The sequence below is a fragment of the Hydractinia symbiolongicarpus genome, chromosome 7 (assembly GCF_029227915.1).
Source record: "Hydractinia symbiolongicarpus strain clone_291-10 chromosome 7, HSymV2.1, whole genome shotgun sequence".
In the NCBI taxonomy this organism is placed as follows: Eukaryota; Metazoa; Cnidaria; class Hydrozoa; order Anthoathecata; family Hydractiniidae; genus Hydractinia; species Hydractinia symbiolongicarpus.
In genome coordinates this window covers 9,564,544-9,581,946 of record NC_079881.1, presented here as the reverse complement: position 1 = coordinate 9,581,946, position 17,403 = coordinate 9,564,544, and the positions used below count along the sequence as shown (strand labels likewise).

The window sequence follows — 17,403 nt, the reverse complement described above, 5'->3', positions numbered from 1 at the left end:
ACAAACTGACCAAGTACAGAGTGAAATATATTCAAAGCTACAAGGAGGTTATTTAAACATTTAAATCTTCATGAATATTTTTAGATTATACAAAACTATGATAATGTTTTATTAAAAGGGGCTAAAAAACATTTCAAGTAAGATGTCTGTCATTGATGTTACTCTCCATCCTCAAACATTCTGACTAACAGTGTGTAATAAACAGACCAACTCAAAAAGTCAAATACAAGAATTTATACACATTTATAGACAACCTGATGAAATTGGCACTTATTTCGTTATTTTCAAAAAATATTATCTTTCAAGTAATTTAGCATTCTTTTTTGGCAGTAAAATAGGTTACAGTCTGCAAAATATATTAACATGGAGCTGCATTTGGTAAAAATACTATATATTAAGAAGGTATATAAAAATACCTCTAAAAAGATTCCAGAGTGATTTTTAAGATGACTTTAGATGTTGTTTTTGTTTTAAGTTCCCCCCACCACCATTAGCTTGACTTTTGTGTCAGTCACTAAAGTCTCAAATCTACAGCCGGTTTTGTAGCTCCTTTAGATTGTCATTTGATATGGTATAATAAATAATGTAAATTCCTTATTATTGTAATCAAATGGCTTTCGCTTTCATATTTTAACTGATCTAAACACTTCTTGCTACTAGACAAGCAACTGACATAATAAATATTTCCTCCATCATCTCTAACAATCTTAACTAAGAAAAAAAATAATAAGACCAACGAAAAAATACATACCAATGGGTTTTTATCAAATTCATGAGCATCATACCCAGCTTTACCATGCTGACCAATAATTTCATCTTCATAATGCAATGTATGTTGAAATCCCTGTGCAAACACTGGTGAAAATTCATGTACTAATTGTTTACCAACTTCTTGTGGAGTGGAAGTTGATGTAGCTGCAATGGTCCCACTAGCATCTTTTTCCCTTGATTGCATTAACAGCTCGTGAGAGTGATCGCTTAGCTTTATCGGTGATCTACCGTTCTCTGATACTGGCGTAGTAAAGAATTTAATTGGGCGGCTTTTACGCCTTAACTTAAGTTCAGACATGGTGTCTTTGTGTACGAGTTGAGCAACAGTTGCGCTATCAGACTTATTTGAATCAAAAACATCATTTGCTGCAGTAACAGGTGTTGCAATTGATGGTGTATTATAGCCCACTGGAGGAGTATCCAATTGGTCCTGCAATGGTGGCATTGTTTTTCCAGTTATAGATTCAGAATGATTGAAATTACACAAATCAGGGATCAATGATATTGGTTCTTTTAAGGGGACATAAGTGTTAGTTATGACTGGTGGTGTTGTTTCAACTAAGTCTGTATTTTGAAGCAACAAAGGTTCTACAGTCACAGGTGGAGGTGAGGGAAGTATTCGTTTAACTTTTGGCTTATTAAAAAAATTTTGATGCTCAGTGTTCTGCTGTACTGGTGGAGTCCAACTTTGTGAAGAGATTATGCTACCATCATGCGATTTAGTAAAATCGTTCTCATTGAGTTCTATCAGATTTTCTTGAGAACATTCTAACACCTTTTGAAATTTCTGAGGTGTACTTGATTGTGATTGGTCAACAAGAGACTGTTGTAGGAGTACATTTGGACTCATATGCAAACTAGCTGTTCTTAAAAATTCTTGGCTGCTATCAATAACGTGTTGTTGTTTTTTAATATTATGTAACTTAAGTTGATCGTACTTTTCAGCCAGACGTACTTTTTCTAACTCCAGTTGTTTTTGCATATCATGGTACCAATCGTCTAATTCCTTTTGCTGTTCTTGTAATATATGCAACGTCTTCATTTGTTCTAAAACTTCTGGAATTACTTCCTCCGTGCTTTCTTCATGCACTGCTAAGTCATCTCCTACATCAGATAAAGATTCCTGAGTATCAACATTCAATATCTCTTTTGATTGACACTTTGTTTGCTCATAACGATTTAGATCAAATTCGTTATTTTGTTTAGTTTCAGTGAAATCTATCATTGGTGGTGATTGATTTTCAATATCACGCCTCCTTGTGGTGAGTTCTTTAAAATTAATACTATCCAGTGAAAGAGGAATGGACATCCCCAAATAATCATCTTCAATACTTTCTTTAAATTCTTGCTGCGAACAAGTAGATTTACTGTTGCTGTTGTTGTCATACAAATTATGATTTTCGTCTGTTGTTTGTAAAGATGATTTGTTCTTGTGCTAAAGTAAAAAATAAAAAAACAATATCATCAAAACAAAATATAACATAAGGATTGTACAGTTGATTGACATAGAAATAACCACTTGATAAAAGGAGGCAAACATTTAAAGAAATAAAATCTGGATGATGCCATCAATGAACTACAGAAATTTTAAAAAAACTGTTCTTTACTAATGTGTAGAGTTTAAAATTCTAAGTAAGAATATGTATAGGACTATATGTGCTAATTTTAAAAGTAATTGAGATCAGTCTAATACATTGGTGTTGTGATGTAAAGCCGAAAAATTAAGAAACAAGACTCTTTCAGCTACTTTAAAGAACTATGCCTGTCACAGACTGAATATATTAGCAGGTTGGCCTGTGAAAATATCCACTTGATTAGGCAGGCAAACAATGGAGAAATCTTTGATGACATCAGAAATGCCCCATCAATATATGAAAAAACTTCTACAGAAAACCCATCCCCACTACTGCCTGTAACAATAATCCATGAAATGATGACAACCCAGCTTTAGAGAACTGTACCCACACTTTGGCTCAAGGTGGTCCCTAGTAACCCAAGCAGATGACATTTTCCAACTGTTTCTGAGTTATTCATTGCGTTAAAAAAGTTTGAGGCATTCAATGGCTGCAGTAATTGTATAATAACTCCCCTGCCATCAGACATAAGATTAGCAATAAATTAACATCATTCTTGGCTTAACGTCTGTTTTCCATGCTAGCATGGGTTGGACGGGGTATATTAATGACCCTCTTCCAATCTGATCTAGACTGTGTTAGATCTAAACTTAACTTCCTTTCTATCAAGTCTGTCCTTATAACTTCCTCCAAGTCTTTCTCGGTCTGCCTCTGGGCTTTGCCCCAGGAACTATCAAGTCTCTACACTTACTTACCATACAAAATTTTTAAATATACACACAATTTTTGTTATACCTCAAGCCTTTTCTCCACAGCTTGCATCTGTTCTCTCAGTATTTCCATTTTTCTTTTCTTTCTCTGTTGAATTCGTTTTTCAACTTCCTTTGCAGTTGTTCTCCATTCAGCTATGTCTTCTTGCAGTTGAGGTGTCATCTGAAGCTACATAAAAAATTGTTTACATATAAAATTAGATAATAAAGTTGTCAAGCAATGACATCAAAATAAAAAATTCGAACATTCACACTCATCTATATTATAATACTCGTATACATCTGTCTATCATGCAAAATGGTACCGCACATAGCAAGACACATGCAATGCAGTATATAAAAGATGGGTGAACCTGTGGATTTTTCCAGGGGTCACCAAATAGTTACCCATAGTTGTGTGTACACATCACAACAATAAATGTCATAAACTATTCTTTTAAAGTTTTTATTCAGTTCAGTAAATTGTTATTTATTCTTATGTTGCAGTTAGGTCTACGTAGCCAGCTCCTTCTAGCTACCTCTGGCTAAAAAGTGAAAGTAGGCAAATGTAGATGGCTGCAACACAAATGCAGTTGGTAGCGACTACTTTCATTACTGATTTAAAAATTTATAAAGCCTCATCTACGTGAAAGATTGGGTGGACCTGGCCATTGAAACACGTGTTGCAATGTCAAATTTGCTTAACATGCCAGGTAAGTCTAAACATCCTCCAGCTCACCCAAGCATTATTTAAAAAATTTAAAATCATGGCTAGCGCTTGTCGTCCCATTCAAGATAATTCTGGGCAAGATGGTCTCAGTCATGCTGATCTTGGCAAGACATGTAGTTGCAAATTTGCCTTGCCGGAGAGTAATGATAACGGCCAAAGGCTTTCAGTGTCCAAGTGAAGAAAATGCGGGTCGGTTCTTCCTGGGGACTTAGACTTTAACACATCTTCTAGAGCCACAAACTTGAGGCAGCAAATATTTTTTACATCAAGGTCAAGACCAATTACTCCCTTTTCCCCTCTTTGCTTCTCCTTCAGCCGCCTGTTTACTTTTGCTGCATACCATCCATAATGGTGAAAATAGCAACGTTAAGTAGGTAAACCCAGTACGCAATGAAGCTCTACAGCAAAGTGTTACTCTTGATTATGCATCTAGTGTGTGTTTGTTCCCAATACCCAATGTTTACTAGATAACATTGAGTTGCATAAGTATGTAAACTTCAATTCTCTTTTGCCTCCATCTCCATATCCTTTAACTACTTCTGGTTCTTCCCCAGTAACATCCATGGGAGGGGTCTCAAGGATTATTTTTGGGAATTCCATTTAATATTCAAAATTTTGGTGGTCCACCAAAAGTGTCTTTATCTGAGAAAACGGCTGGGAAGGGAAAGGGAATTTAATTCAAAAGTTAGTGATTTTGCCTTTAATGTGTTTGCTTCGGTTTACACCTATGACCAGCTTCACCTTTTGCAGCCGATAATCCCACCAGCAGATGGGATGCTATGGATGATGCCCTGACCCACTCTCAGTGCCAGTGCCATACAAGCCTACCTCAGATGGACTAATTCTGTGTTACCCTTGGCAGACCATAGGACCTTTTTGCTGCTAAACGCTAAAATAGGTTACTTGGCTTAGCACAGCCACCACCACACAGTTTTCAAATCCCCTTCTAGGATTTTGGCCTCCGACAAATGACAATCTCTGAAACAACTTCAATCAAGGAATCAAGCAGTGTATTAAAATGCAACTGCTCAACATTGGAAAAGATTTATGTCCAGGTAATGCTGTTGGACGATACCTGCTGTTTCATGGTGTTGGACAAGGTCTTTTGTTTGTACTGTCTAGCAGCTTCCTCACACAGAAATATCTTTTAGCCTTTTTAAACATTAGCCTCAATAACCTTATACATAACACAATTTCTGTAGGGTCTCTGCAGCAACCTTGTGTAATATTTTGGAATCTGCTTTAAAAATCTCGGTGTGGTCTGGTGATTGTTGTAAACAATATGTTTACGTTTCCAACAGTGCTTTGCTAAAATAAAGCAGCAGTATGGTAACCCAAATGGTGTTATTGAGTTACAGGGACATGCTTCATGTAACTTTGTGTGTATTTTTGTATTCCGATGTCATTTTTAATGCCATTGTACTTATTTATGGAAGTTATACATATATGTCACCTTGCACAGAAAAATTTAGAACAGTTTTCTGTTTGAGCCCACCTTGAGTTTCACTTAAATATGTGGTATGATATATGTACTCTCATGAAAAAGAATTATTTTTCTCGTGATTATGCTGTCCAGATAGATATCGATCAAAGCAATGTCTTGTAGTCAAATTTAGGAAAATTTGGCGATGCTGGGCTGCCTTCCTCAGGCTTCTGCTGTGTAGTCCTGTGTGTGCACTGGAAGGAGAAGTTGTAAAAAAGAAAGAAAAAGAAACAACAAGAAGATAAACAAAAGGAACCAAAATAACCAGAATTTGTAAAAATTAACCCAAAGGAAACAACCAGAAATTGTAAAAAATATAGAAAGCAAACAATGAGAAGTTGTAAAAAATAAAGAAAACAACAACAAGATAAATTAGTGTTTGTCCAAGTGTTGACTAGAGAAATGGTTTTTAGCTTCGGGTACAAGCAATAAAAGTTTGTATGGTGTGCTTTTAAATAGACCCAGCAACCTCACCCATTTTCGCCAAATGTGTACCTTTACCTATAAATCACAGGCTGAAATACATTTGGCTCTTTAATAATGGGCTTTTCGGGGAACTTACAGGAAAGAATGTTTTGGAAAACATTGGAAAATGCAAAAAATGCTGTTTTTATTAGTTCCCCCGGAGGATGAAAAAATGATGATAAATGAGAATATGCAAATATTTTTTTATGTGTGAATGTAAAAAAAAACGTTACCTTAGAATATTCAAAAAAATTTAAAATATTAAGTTTTATTAAGGAGATGTTTTTAGAAATATGACAGCACTCGGGAATGTACAGGATTAATGTCACCCTAAATTTGCATTGTACATAATAATCATGCATAATTTATTTAATATCATTATGGAATTACTCTAAATTTGCATTATTTATTTTGTGTGTTCTGAGTGACAAATTCGAAACAATTTTTTAAATCTCCTTATTTTGATGATTCCTTTAAGGGTATAAATTTTCGTATTTATTATTTTAGGTTGCTTTTACATACAGTATGCAATCTTAACTTTTTAAATTTAAAAATTTCAACTAAAAACCAGATTTGCACACTTGACACTTTTACCACCTCTAAATGAAAACAAATGAAGAACGCAAAATATCATAAAGAGATTTCATATAGTACACAGGTTTGTTTAAACAAAATAACTCAGAGAAAAAATTTTTTTTAAGAGATTTGCTATTTTGGCAACTTTACGAAGTGGTTTCTACTCAAGACTTTAAGCCTTAATTAGGTAAAAGTATACTTATTTTATATTGGAACTTAAAATATATTAAGAAACCCATTATATATAAAAGAAAGTTTGAAACTAGACACATTTAGAAATAAAAATAAAGTATGTGCTTATAAAAACAGGTAGTTAGTTATAACTTACTAAAACTACTTTAATAAAAACAGTATTCCTTATCCGCAAATGTTAAAACTAGACCTCCTTAACCTGACCACAATATAACTTATTTTATATCTAAAAACAATTCACCTGAAAACCTTTCATTAATGCATATTGACAAGTGAACATAACAGGATTGTCTTCCTCTTCATTGTTACTTTTCAAAATTTCTATCAAATCTTTTATTGACTGTGCACATGCCATCGTTTATAACTTCTAAAAAGAAACAAACATTCAAGGTGTAATGTAAAAATATAAAATAAAAACACTTGAAAACTATGGCTAAATAGTATTGCTCAAGTGATGGTATTTGGCCATTTCAAGTATTATATCTAGGGTTGTAAAAGAAAAAAAGAAAACCTATTAAGGCGTTTGTTTGGCATTTGTTGGTACATAACAACTTGAAGGGTTCAAATTTAAAAAAATTCCTTTCAGCAAGCAAAATGCCACCATGGTTAAACTCTTCTTAGTCACTTAACAGAAAATGTCCATAAATCAAAATATTTTCCTTCCAACTGGGAACCTGGGGTTATTATTGTCACACACATTTTCAGACCGTGTCAATCAACTTGTGGCAATTACACATGAAATTTATAAAGCTTTTGATGGAAAGACTTCTCTTGAAACTAGAGGCGTATTTCTTGATATGTCTAAGGGGCTATTTCTTTCATACCTGAGATTCAAATCTGTATGCTCCGACTGCTCCGGTGACCAAAGAAACAACACGGAACCGAATCCAAGTGCTCCGACATTTTTATGTGGTTTAAAAATATAGCTTATATTTTTGCATAATTTTTGCATAATTAAGAAACCACGGCTCATTTGTAAACAAATATGGCTGTTTCAAAAGCGAAAGCGCTAGCGATTTTAGCCTTCAGCGAATTAGAAAATGAAGAAGATAAAAGAAATGCGGAGGATATCACTGAATTAATTTTGCCATTGGTTGCTTCAATTAGTTCTACCGATCGTGTCGATGCTGTTAGGATACCAGGATACTTTGAGACAGTGATACCCTTGTATACCGATGACACATTTAAAAGCCATTTTAGGTTGAGAAAAACATCAGTTGAATCATTGTGTTTAAAGATTGGCAACTTCGGTCAGTTTTTTAAATCAAATAGTGGTGGAAGACCAATGGTCAAGTTGCACAAACAAGTATGTATTTTCCTGTGGTATTGTGCATCAAAGGAACCACTTCGTAGCATTGCTGATCGCTTCGATGTTACCGAGTCAACAGTACTCAGAATTATACGTCGAGTATCGAAGGCAATTATGTGTTGTTTGGTCCCAGTTAACATTGTTTGGCCTTCTGGAAGCTCCATAATCGAAGTAGCTAATGGCTTTAAATTTCTAAAAGGGATGGAAGGTGTGATTACACTTTCATCAGCTTCTTCCTCATCGACTTCATTTTTTCTTTGAACATTACCCATACCCGACGAACTAACGGTGCACATGGGCTTGACGTTTGGGCGATAACCGTAAACATTTTTTAGTTCCTCATAAAATTGGCAACTTTTTTTATCATTTCCTGATTTATTATTATGGTCGACTGTTTTCCTATATATTTTGGTAATAGTTTTCCATCTTGAGTTGCATTGTTGCCAAGATGGAAAATTTGTATACTTTAATTTTAACAATTCCTTTTTAACTTCATGCGCTATAATTTGCCATACTTCTTTTGCTTTATACTTTAAATTTTTAAATTTGTCGACGGATTTCTCATATTCTGCAATTAAGATATTGGTTGCCTCTTGTTTCCAATAAATTGGAGTAGGTTCATCCTCCACTGTTGTACAAGCAGTTGATGGCACGCTTTGGTCAACTATTTCACCTGTTTTATTTTTCTTGTTTTTGTTACTTTTTTTATCCACCCCGTTTAATTTAAAAGTCATTTTTAATTTTTTTTTCGGTGGAGACGGCGACTGACGTATGGCGCTGGTATCTATCGTAGATAATTCTCCTGTTTCATCATTTCCTCCCCATATATTCTGTAAATAAAAACCGTAATCTTCGCAAGAAGTGTTAAATGACATCGCGCTTTCACTTTTACACAAGTTGTGTTTACATTTGAAGCTGTCCTGTTTGTTTATTTTTCCGTATAATTAAGTTCCGTCTCCCGTGGTTTTTTAATTTATGTAAAGTATTCAAAATGGTTTTTCACTGCAAGAGTTTCACTAGCGAAAAAATGTGCGCCAAAGAAATGGGTTTTCGGAGCAAGAAGGCTTTGACCGTAGTAAGTCAAATTATTAGTTCTGAGTGCTCTAAATGCTCCAAGTGAACTGCTCCTCGAGGAGTTCATCCAGATTCGATTCTGAATGCCCCAAATTACCAAAGAAATGATAGTTGGAGCACTTGGAGCATTTAGAACCGATTCTTGTGTGCGAAAGAAATAGCCCCTAAAGCGTTTGACAAAGTTTGGCATGATGGCCTTCTTTTCAAGCTAAAAAGTTATGGTGTTCAGGGAGAACTTTTTAGTGTTCTTGAAAACTATCTAAAAAATCGTCAACAACGGGTTGTTCTCAACGGGCAACATTCGACGTGGAAGGATGTACTTGCTGGCGTTCCTTAGGGGTCCGTTTTGGGTCCATTGTTATTTCTTATTTATATTAATGATCTACCTAATAACTTAGTCAAGTTATTTGCTGATGACACGTCCTTGTTTTCTATTGTAACTTCTATTGAAAAGTCTTGTAATGATTTAAACGGGGACCTCGATGCCATTAATATGTGGGCTCATCAGTGGAAAATGTCATTTAACCCAGACCTCAAATATCAGGCTTCAGAAGTTTTTTTCTCTAAAAAAAGAACTCCCAAAATCCAACCCCCACTTTTTTTCAACAATGCCCCTGTTTTAGTTGTACCTTATCAAAAGCACCTTGGTCTAACACTTGATGGGAAATTAGCCTTTGATCATCATTTAAATGAAAAGATTGCCAAAGCTAATAGAGGTATTGGTCTTATCAAACAACTTTTCAGCAGCCTACCCAGAAGCGCTCTTGTTACCACGTACAGGTCACTTGTGCGCCCTCATCTCGAGTGCGCACAAATGTACATCACATTTATGACCAGCCGCATAATGATACCTTCTGTAGTAGGATCGAATCTGTTCAATATAATGCTGCTCTAGCAATAACAGGTGCTATAAGGGGGACATCAAGGGGGAAAATTTACCAAGAACTAGGTCTAGAAAGTCTCCGTGATAGGCGATGGTATCGTAGGTTATGCTTATTTTATAAAATTGCAAGTGGAGATGCTCCTCAGTATCTCATTGATATTTTGCCTGGTTATGTGTGTTCGCGTAGTGTTTTTCGTAGAAATTTATTTAATCGCATACCATCACGGAGTAACTACTTTGCAAATTCTTTTTTCCCGTACTCCATAAATGAATGGAACAAACTCGATGTAGCAATCAGGGAATTAGATTCTTTGCCCTTGTTTAAAAAATCCATTCTCAAGTTTATTCGCCCTAAACCTTCTCCTATTTATAATATAATGGACTCTCTTAGTTTGAAATTGTTAACACGTTTAAGAGTTAGTATGAGTCACAAGGACCATAACCATCAGCATAACTTCACTGATACGCTTGTTCCTTTATGTAATTGTGGACTTTTAGAATCAGAAACCACGTCTTACTTCCTCTTGCACTGTAGTTTTTATGGTAACCAAAGAAAACTCCTTGATAATATTATAGAAATAATTGGTGATATTTCGAATTTTTCTGATGAAAACCTAGTGCGAGTACTTCTTTATGGCCAAGAAAACACTAATATGGTCGAAAACGTATCTATACTGAATAACACAATTGTGTTTCTTAAATCGTCAAGAAGATTTGACGGACCTCTTTTTTGAGTTAACAGTCCTTTTCAAACCCTTCTCTTAAACTTTTTTCTTGCCCATTTCTTAAAGCGTTAAAATATATTGTATATTACTTATATATTTTATTTTAGTTTATTTTGGTAGTTAGGTTTGTCTCACACCTATTTAAATGTCGTACTTTTAGTATTTTTTCATTTTTTTTTGTATCTGTCTTGTAATTCTTTTCTAAATCATTATATATATAAAAAAAACACATTTTCATGTTGTTAAGGTCCTCAAAGTCTAAACTGCAATAAGTTTTGTGATGCCTTGGTGGCAGGGTGGATACAGGATGTTTTCCTGCTTAGGTCAATTTTTGAGCAGAGGGAAACAAACAAATATTTTTATGAAACTAAAAATGTGTGTAAATGTGCTGCCAGCCTCCCTAGTTCAATCTGTGCTAAAGCCCAGAAGGATTCACTAATTCACCTATTTTAGCACTGTAAAATGCCTCAGCGTGGACCTTTACGGGTGCATTGTTTTGCAAAATATTGTACAAAATTGTAAATTTATTTGTCAAATTAGGCTTTGATAAAAAACTCTGAAATTCAGAATTATAAGCAAAAGAGTATTTTTTAAAATCAAGGAGAAATGTGTATATATTTTACATCGCTAGCCTCACAAATATCGAGGGATATACTTTATTATTATTTCCAGGAGGGGCCATGGCTTAGATGGAGAGTCCAAAGTATTTAATGCTCAGTTTGAGCTACACAGATCCAATTAGGTCCAGCGCTCTACCAGACAACTCCCGGCAACATCCACCGGCTCACACAGTGTGCCATCTCCCCAATTTCCCTTACGTGGCTTGGGTTAACCCGGGCTATGGTAACATTCACTCGCCCATGTTGAATGGCCTTCACAAGGAATCGAACCCCGGTCGCCTGCACAGAGTACGAGAGCTATAACCAAAAAGCTTCATAATCTTTTAGATTATGAAGCTTTTTTTTTCTGTTCAAGTTTAATAAAACAAGTAGTTTAACATTTTATTAGTTCCTCAATGCAAATAGCACCCTCAGAGTTTTGGGTGATGGTGGCTGCCTTGATCACAACTGATCTGAGAAACAAAGGATTTTCAAATGAGAAAACAATTTAGCTTCCAGGCCAACATTTTGTGAAAGTAAAAAATGAAACAACTGTGGCAAACAGAAAAATATTGACTTAAAATTTACAATTGGGTGTTTTTAAACTTGTATGATAGAATTAGCATAGCAAGTAATTTTGCATAACTATAGTTTTTAATCATATTGAAGAACTACTTTGTTCATCACTAACATCTGTGGGTTTGTCTGGAGTCCCCAGAACTGGGCGCCACAGACAAACCCACTACACTATGTGCGGCAATATGTTAGTGATGAACTAAGATAGTTTATGCGGATAGTGTGTATACATAGGTGAATATTTATCATAGCACATCCGTAATTTCTGCTGCCCCCAGAACCTAACGAATCCCGCTGACTGCCAGGCAGTATGTTAGTGATAAAAAAGTAGTTCTTCTTCAATATGACTTACACGCATTATACTTGCCCCTCATGATCAGAGGTCTGATCGGGGTGAAGCATTCTCTGTTGAGAATAAATTATGGATGTGCTATGATAAATATTCACCTATGTATACTTTTTAGGTTTCATATTCATATTCATATTGTAGGTGAGAAGTGTATACGTAATGATGAAGGTGTTTTGGCTAGCACAGAGGAGGAAAAAAGGGTAGCTTGGAAGAATCATTATCAGAGGTTGCTTAACACTGAGTTTGATTGGGACGAGGATAATTTGTCTGATGATGATGTTATAGAAGGGCCAGCTATGCAGATCAAGACAGAATGGGTAGTGGAGGCTATTAGGAAATTGAAGATTGGCAAGGCTGCAGGAGTATCAGGTATTGTTGCAGAGATGGTAAAAGCATCTGGATATATTGGAGTTGAGCTTATTACAAGTCTTGCTAACCAGATTATAAAGGATGGTGCTATTCCGAGTGAGTGGCAGTCGAGTGTAATAGTGAATTGTTTCAAGGGCAAGGGTGATGCATTAGAAAGGGGTAACTATAGAGGTTTGAAGTTGGTTGATCAAGTAATGAAAGTTATTGAAAGAGTGATTGATAAGTTACTTAGAGAAAGAATTGATATAGATAAGATGCAATTTGGTTTTGTTCCAGGGTGTGGAACTACAGATGCAATATTTTTAATCAGACAGCTTCAGGAAAAGTATTTAGGAAAGAGAAAGAATCTCTATTTTGCCTTTGTAGATTTAGAGAAAGCTTTTGATAGAGTGCCACCTAAAGTTATTTGGTGGGCTATGAGAAAATTAGGTGTGGATGAGTGGCTAGTTACGATGGTACAGTCTATGTACCGCAATGCTAGAAGTCGTGTCTGGATTAACGATTCACTTAGTGATGAATTTAGTGTAAATGTTGGTGTACATCAGGGTTCTGTACTTAGGGGTCGTCTACAAATTTCGTATGATATTTTATACGAATATATACGAATTTAATTGCTTTTAATTCGTATAAAAATCGTATACAATTCGTATAGTGTTAAATAGTTATACGATTTTTAAAAAATCTAATACGAATTTTATACGATTTTCATACGAATTGTATGGAACGCCAAGGCTGCCTTATTCGATGATTTCATTCGGTCATAAAACACTATTTGTCGCTAATTGTATTCGATTTTGTTAAAATTCATTCGATTTTGTAAAAATTCATTCGATTATGCGCTAAATTCATTCGATTATGCGCTAAGTTCATTCGATTATGCGCTGAATTCATTCGATTATGCGATGAATTCATTCGATTATGCGATGAATTCATTCGATTATGCGATGAATTCATTCGATTATGCGCTGTTTGCATGTGATAAATTATTCGATGCGCTGAATTCATGCGCTAAATTATTCGATGCGCTGTTTGCATGCGCTAAATTATTCGATGCGCTGTTTGCATGCGCTAAATTATTCGATGCGCTGAATTCATGCGCTAAATTATTCGATGCGCTGTTTGCATGCGCTAAATTATTCGATGCGCTGAATTCATGCGCTAAATTATTCGATGCGCTGTTTGCATGCGATAAATTATTCGATGCGCTGAATTCATGCGCTAAATTATTCGATGCGCTGTTTGCATGCGATAAATTATTCGATAGTTTTGGCGCCTCAATCAAAATTAAAATTAAAAAATGGTAACCTCTGAATTTCTTAGAAAATTAACAATTTCGCGGGAACACTTTACCATAGTGTTACGATTAAGCGTCAGTCTAATCTTGCAAAGTACATCGAAAATTTCTGAAGAAACTACGGAACATTTATTCTCCTATAATATAAGAAAATGAATACAAACGATAAGAGCTAAAATATAAAAAATATTCTCTCTGAATAAAACAAAAATTAAGTGTCCCTTTGGAAAGGGACACCGTAAACAAAACGAAGTTTACAAGTAAACAACTACCAATTATAAAATAAGTTTTGAATCAGTGAAAAGGTAACGAAAGAAAGCATAAATGTTTGCATTTAATCACAAGAGTTAAGTTCCTAATAGGCATAAATAATAAAACTGTCGACGACTTTTAAATTTGTCCAAAAAATCGACTAGAAAAGGCTAAGTCATATAAACCGAACAGAGCGTTTTCGTCTGGAAGGGAAATAGCATTACTTTCCATTGGTAATTGCAATTGATTAATGCAAGTGTTACTTGTCGGAAGAAATCGACCTTCTTCCATCACCGGAACAAATTTTATCGAAGGGGCCAGTGCAAATCCTAACAAAGGCTCTTCTTCACTTCCAGTGACAAACCTTAGTACATCGGGAAGCGAAACACCCGAACGTTTTCCACCTAAACAGTAACAAAAATAGAAAGTTTATATATAGATATTTCTTCCGCACATAATTTCTTCCCTTAAGGTAGCAGAAGCCAGCTTCCTTTGTGAAACTCTGCTCATACAAAATAAAAAATGTTTGGCTATTTAGTTTATAGAAAAGCGGAGCGAGCGCGTGGAAATTTAAATTTGACACTTACCATGTGCTTGCCTCAAATATTTCATTAATGACGGATAAAGCTTTTTCTGCCTGTAATGTTCGTTTGACCCTTCAGCTGCCCATTTTGGCTGAAGCAAGTTGACCAGTTTTTTAAAAGTGAAAGTAGCATTAGGATTGGGTCGGAAAAGGTGTAGCATGATAGGAAAGGCTTCCACAATCTGAAAGCAATGATAACTAATTATAATGATAAATAAACTCATTGAGTGTAGATGTAAATACAATGCTCAACAGATCTTTTCCTTATGTATTTACTTACCGTATTTCCTCTATTAACGCCCCCTCTAATAAACCTTAAAATGCTGAATTTAGGTATTAGAAAACAGACGGATAAGAGGAAATACGGTATGTTAAGAGAAAGCTTTATGAGAAAAAGCTTCTTTTAGAGAAACATCCAAAAATATATAATACAAACTTGGAAAATTCCAAGATCCTTGAAAGCTCTTCGGAGTTCATTGAATTTGCCAGGTTCTTCGTTAAAAAATATTTTTTGCAGGTCATCTTCTTCCAAAAACTGTGGAAATGGACCATTCTGAAGCAAACTCAAGCCTAAAAAAATAAGAATAAACACTCATTTTCATAGAATATTTATCTTTTTAGATTTTTTTTTAGTTTTTAAGAAGCTCACAACAACAAGAAATGTTTTTGTGTTCCTTTTTTCAATTTCTCACAGTGGTATAACGCTGAGTGTAATTACGTACCAAAAACTATTCCAATATCATAATAATCACTTAAAGGAAACAAGTTTATTTCACAATCAAAGTATTTTTCTTTGATTTCTCTTATTATCTGTTGAAAAAACTCTTTTCTTGGCCCTCCATAATCTTCTGCCAACTAAAAATATAATAATATAAATGATAAATAATATAATATAATGATTACACAAACATGTCTGGTAAAATAAACAAATTAACTGATGAACAAAAAAACAATCTTAATATTAAACATGAAGATAAAAATAATACTCTTTCCTACCTCACCATAAAACTGCACAGATAAACAAATCAACTTATTTTGCAGTTCCCGTATCTCTTCTAAACCAGTTTCAATAAGATTGGCCCGATCAACCATGATAAAATTTGTTGGTCTGTCATCATGAACCGCAATATCAGTTATTTCTAAACTTCGACCTTGAACTAACTTCTGCTGCATATACCGTAATATCTCGACTGGTGAATTCACTTGATTATCAATGCAATAACTGATGATGTTGTTAATGTTTGCATTGAGATCAAATTCTTCGTTGTTATTAGCATTATCCTGCTTTTGATCTCTTGTTTCTGGAATGTACTCATAGCTTATTCGAAAAGCAGATTCAGTTTCAGTTATTTCATTGTTTTCCTCTTCATGGGTCACCTCATTTGATAACACAGGGGGTAATGCAACTTCTGAATCATCACTAGATTCATAGTATGGCATGCATAACTCAGTATGTTGTCTCAGTTCTTCGAGACAAAACTCCTCAAAACAATTTAAACATTTTTCTTTGATAGAAGTTGTTACTGTACTTGCCTTTTGCAGAGGTATTACCGACAACGACTTTTGAATTGGACGTATATAAATCTTTCCTTGTCCTATGGTAGCTTTCAAAGATATGGAATTTAGTTTGCAATTCAAAGGTTCAAGGATCCTGCAATTTGGGATACATTTTAATAACTCAAACCCGCCACAATGTTTTAAAGTTGGAAAACCTTCAGTTTCTCTTAACAGTTCTCGTAACATAACTTCGCCACAATTAGGAAACTCTTGAGTCACAGTGCTCAGAATTGAATCACACTCTTCATTAGACATTTCTGTAAAGTTATGCTTTTTAAGCCCATACTCTTCCATTCTTCTATAAATTGTTCTTTCTGAAACGCATAAGATATTGCTGATCTCCGAAATAAGACAGCCGTCATTGAGTAGGTTTTGTAGGACTTCTTCAGGTATTAGGAATTTTGGAGCTCCTCCATTTTCCCACTTTAACTTTTGTGGTTTAATTCCACCAAAGCTGCAAAATTTTACCCTCAAGTTCATTATAACTCCATTATCTGTTACACCTAAGCTTTCGAAATGCTTTAGAGAAAGCTTTGGTATCAAATCAGCGGTTATATTTTCTTCACTAAACTTCAAAATAAGGTGTTTCAATCCAAGTTTCTTTAATATAGCTCGTGTTCTTTCGTCAGCCATATTAATTTTGTAATCCTTGAGTTTTGATTGAGGCGCCAAAACTATCGAATAATTTATCGCATGCAAACAGCGCATCGAATAATTTAGCGCATGCAAACAGCGCATCGAATAATTTATCGCATGCAAACAGCGCATCGAATAATTTAGCGCATGAATTCAGCGCATCGAATAATTTATCGCATGCAAACAGCGCATCGAATAATTTAGCGCATGAATTCAGCGCATCGAATAATTTAGCGCATGCAAACAGCGCATCGAATAATTTAGCGCATGCAAACAGCGCATCGAATAATTTAGCGCATGCAAACAGCGCATCGAATAATTTAGCGCATGAATTCAGCGCATCGAATAATTTATCACATGCAAACAGCGCATAATCGAATGAATTCATCGCATAATCGAATGAATTCATCGCATAATCGAATGAATTCATCGCATAATCGAATGAATTCAGCGCATAATCGAATGAACTTAGCGCATAATCGAATGAATTTAGCGCATAATCGAATGAATTTTTACAAAATCGAATGAATTTTAACAAAATCGAATACAATTAGCGACAAATAGTGTTTTATGACCGAATGAAATCATCGAATAAGGCAGCCTTGGCGTTCCATAGAATTGTCATACGAATTATATTCTCTTTTATACGATTTTCAT

At 34.9% G+C, this 17,403-nt stretch overlaps 2 protein-coding genes across 4 annotated transcripts in view; both read right to left on the bottom strand.

The window, feature by feature from the left end:
• LOC130649464 (uncharacterized) overlaps positions 1 to 17,403 on the bottom strand; it is a 28,212-nt gene that overhangs the window by 7,713 nt on the left and 3,096 nt on the right. For 2 of the 3 annotated variants that reach the window (XM_057455737.1, XM_057455740.1), the window contains exons 1-4: positions 7,365 to 7,458; positions 6,782 to 6,907; positions 3,141 to 3,284; positions 752 to 2,206 (exon numbers count right to left, since the gene is read on the bottom strand). In XM_057455737.1, the coding sequence (XP_057311720.1) occupies positions 752 to 2,206; positions 3,141 to 3,284; positions 6,782 to 6,895 (1,713 nt within the window). In that variant the 5' untranslated portion in view covers positions 6,896 to 6,907; positions 7,365 to 7,458. Of the gene's footprint in view, positions 1 to 751; positions 2,207 to 3,140; positions 3,285 to 6,781; positions 6,908 to 7,364; positions 7,459 to 17,403 lie in introns of those variants that run through there. The other variant, XM_057455739.1, reaches the window with a different exon arrangement.
• On the bottom strand, positions 13,833 to 17,349 carry LOC130649465 (uncharacterized). The gene is made up of 5 exons (XM_057455741.1): positions 15,550 to 17,349; positions 15,276 to 15,408; positions 14,990 to 15,123; positions 14,558 to 14,735; positions 13,833 to 14,374 (listed from the first exon to the last, which is right to left on the bottom strand). Exons 1-5 carry the CDS (start codon positions 16,876 to 16,878, stop codon positions 14,109 to 14,111), a joined length of 2,040 nt encoding a protein of 679 aa, XP_057311724.1. The 5' UTR covers positions 16,879 to 17,349; the 3' UTR covers positions 13,833 to 14,108.

Excerpts from the sequence above, each read along its gene's own strand:
- LOC130649465 (XM_057455741.1), bottom strand. The coding sequence starts at position 16,878 with ATGCGCTGTTTGCATGCGATAAATTATTCGATGCGCTGTTTGCATGCG. Across the intron at positions 15,124-15,275 it reads TGATATTGGAATAGTTTTTG|GCTTGAGTTTGCTTCAGAAT; the intron begins GTACGTAATTAC and ends TTATTTTTTTAG. Across the intron at positions 14,375-14,557 it reads ATATTTGAGGCAAGCACATG|GTGGAAAACGTTCGGGTGTT; the intron begins GTAAGTGTCAAA and ends GTTACTGTTTAG.